Genomic DNA, 656 nt, shown 5'->3' with positions numbered 1-656 from the left:
GGGGGGGGGGGGGAGATCACCACCTGGGACCCAGCGTAGAGGGGATGCGCTGAGGATCATCACCCCCCTCAACCTAGAGGAGGTGCCCTGGGGGGCACTGCAGGGGTAAGGGGAGGGGAGAAGAGGGAGATCAGAGGAGATCATCATCCTAGACCCAGCCTAGAGGTGATGTGCCGGGAGGGTGGCTGGCAGGGTAAAGGGAGGGGGGGAAATCAGAGGAGACCATCACCCCCCTCACCCTAGATAGGATGCCCTGGGGGGCTGCAGGAGCCAAGGAGGGGATCAGAGGAGGTCATCACCTCCCACCACCTAGAGATGCTCCGAGGGGGTGCTGCAGGGACAAAAGAGGGGATCACAGGAGATCATCGCCCCCCTCAGCCTAGAGGGGATGCCCTGTGGGGTGCAGCCCCCGCCGGGTCGCGAGGCAGGCGCCTCCTCCTGCGGGGTCCCGCGCCCACCTCGCACCTACCCAGGTTGACGAAGCTCATGACCATGTCGGCGTCGCTGAGGAAGGCGCTGTCGTGCGCGCTGGCCAGGGCCGAGGCAGCGGGGCGCGGCGGAGCCAGCAGGGTCCCTCGCTGCAGGCTGGGCGCGGCTCCCGGCCCCTCCTCGCCGCCCAGGGCATGGTACAGGTCCAGCATGAAGCGCGGCGCCGA

The 656-nt window shown here is 68.3% G+C and overlaps 1 protein-coding gene across 1 annotated transcript in view; it reads right to left on the bottom strand.

Annotated features, from left to right (window-relative positions):
* BMP6 (bone morphogenetic protein 6) overlaps positions 1-653 on the bottom strand; it is a gene marked incomplete at its 5' end in the record, with an annotated part of 162,975 nt that extends 162,322 nt beyond the window's left edge. Inside the window, one exon of the mRNA XM_019518636.1 lies at positions 470-653. Coding sequence (XP_019374181.1) covers positions 470-653 — 184 coding nt within the window. The remainder of the gene's footprint in view (positions 1-469) is intronic.
* Positions 654-656: the final 3 nt, after the last annotated feature.

Source organism: Gavialis gangeticus, unplaced genomic scaffold, assembly GCF_001723915.1.
Source record: "Gavialis gangeticus isolate Ggan-Ray unplaced genomic scaffold, GavGan_comp1, whole genome shotgun sequence".
In the NCBI taxonomy this organism is placed as follows: domain Eukaryota; kingdom Metazoa; phylum Chordata; order Crocodylia; family Gavialidae; genus Gavialis; species Gavialis gangeticus.
Note: the sequence above shows the minus strand (reverse complement) of the source record. Positions and strands in the feature narration are given on the sequence as shown.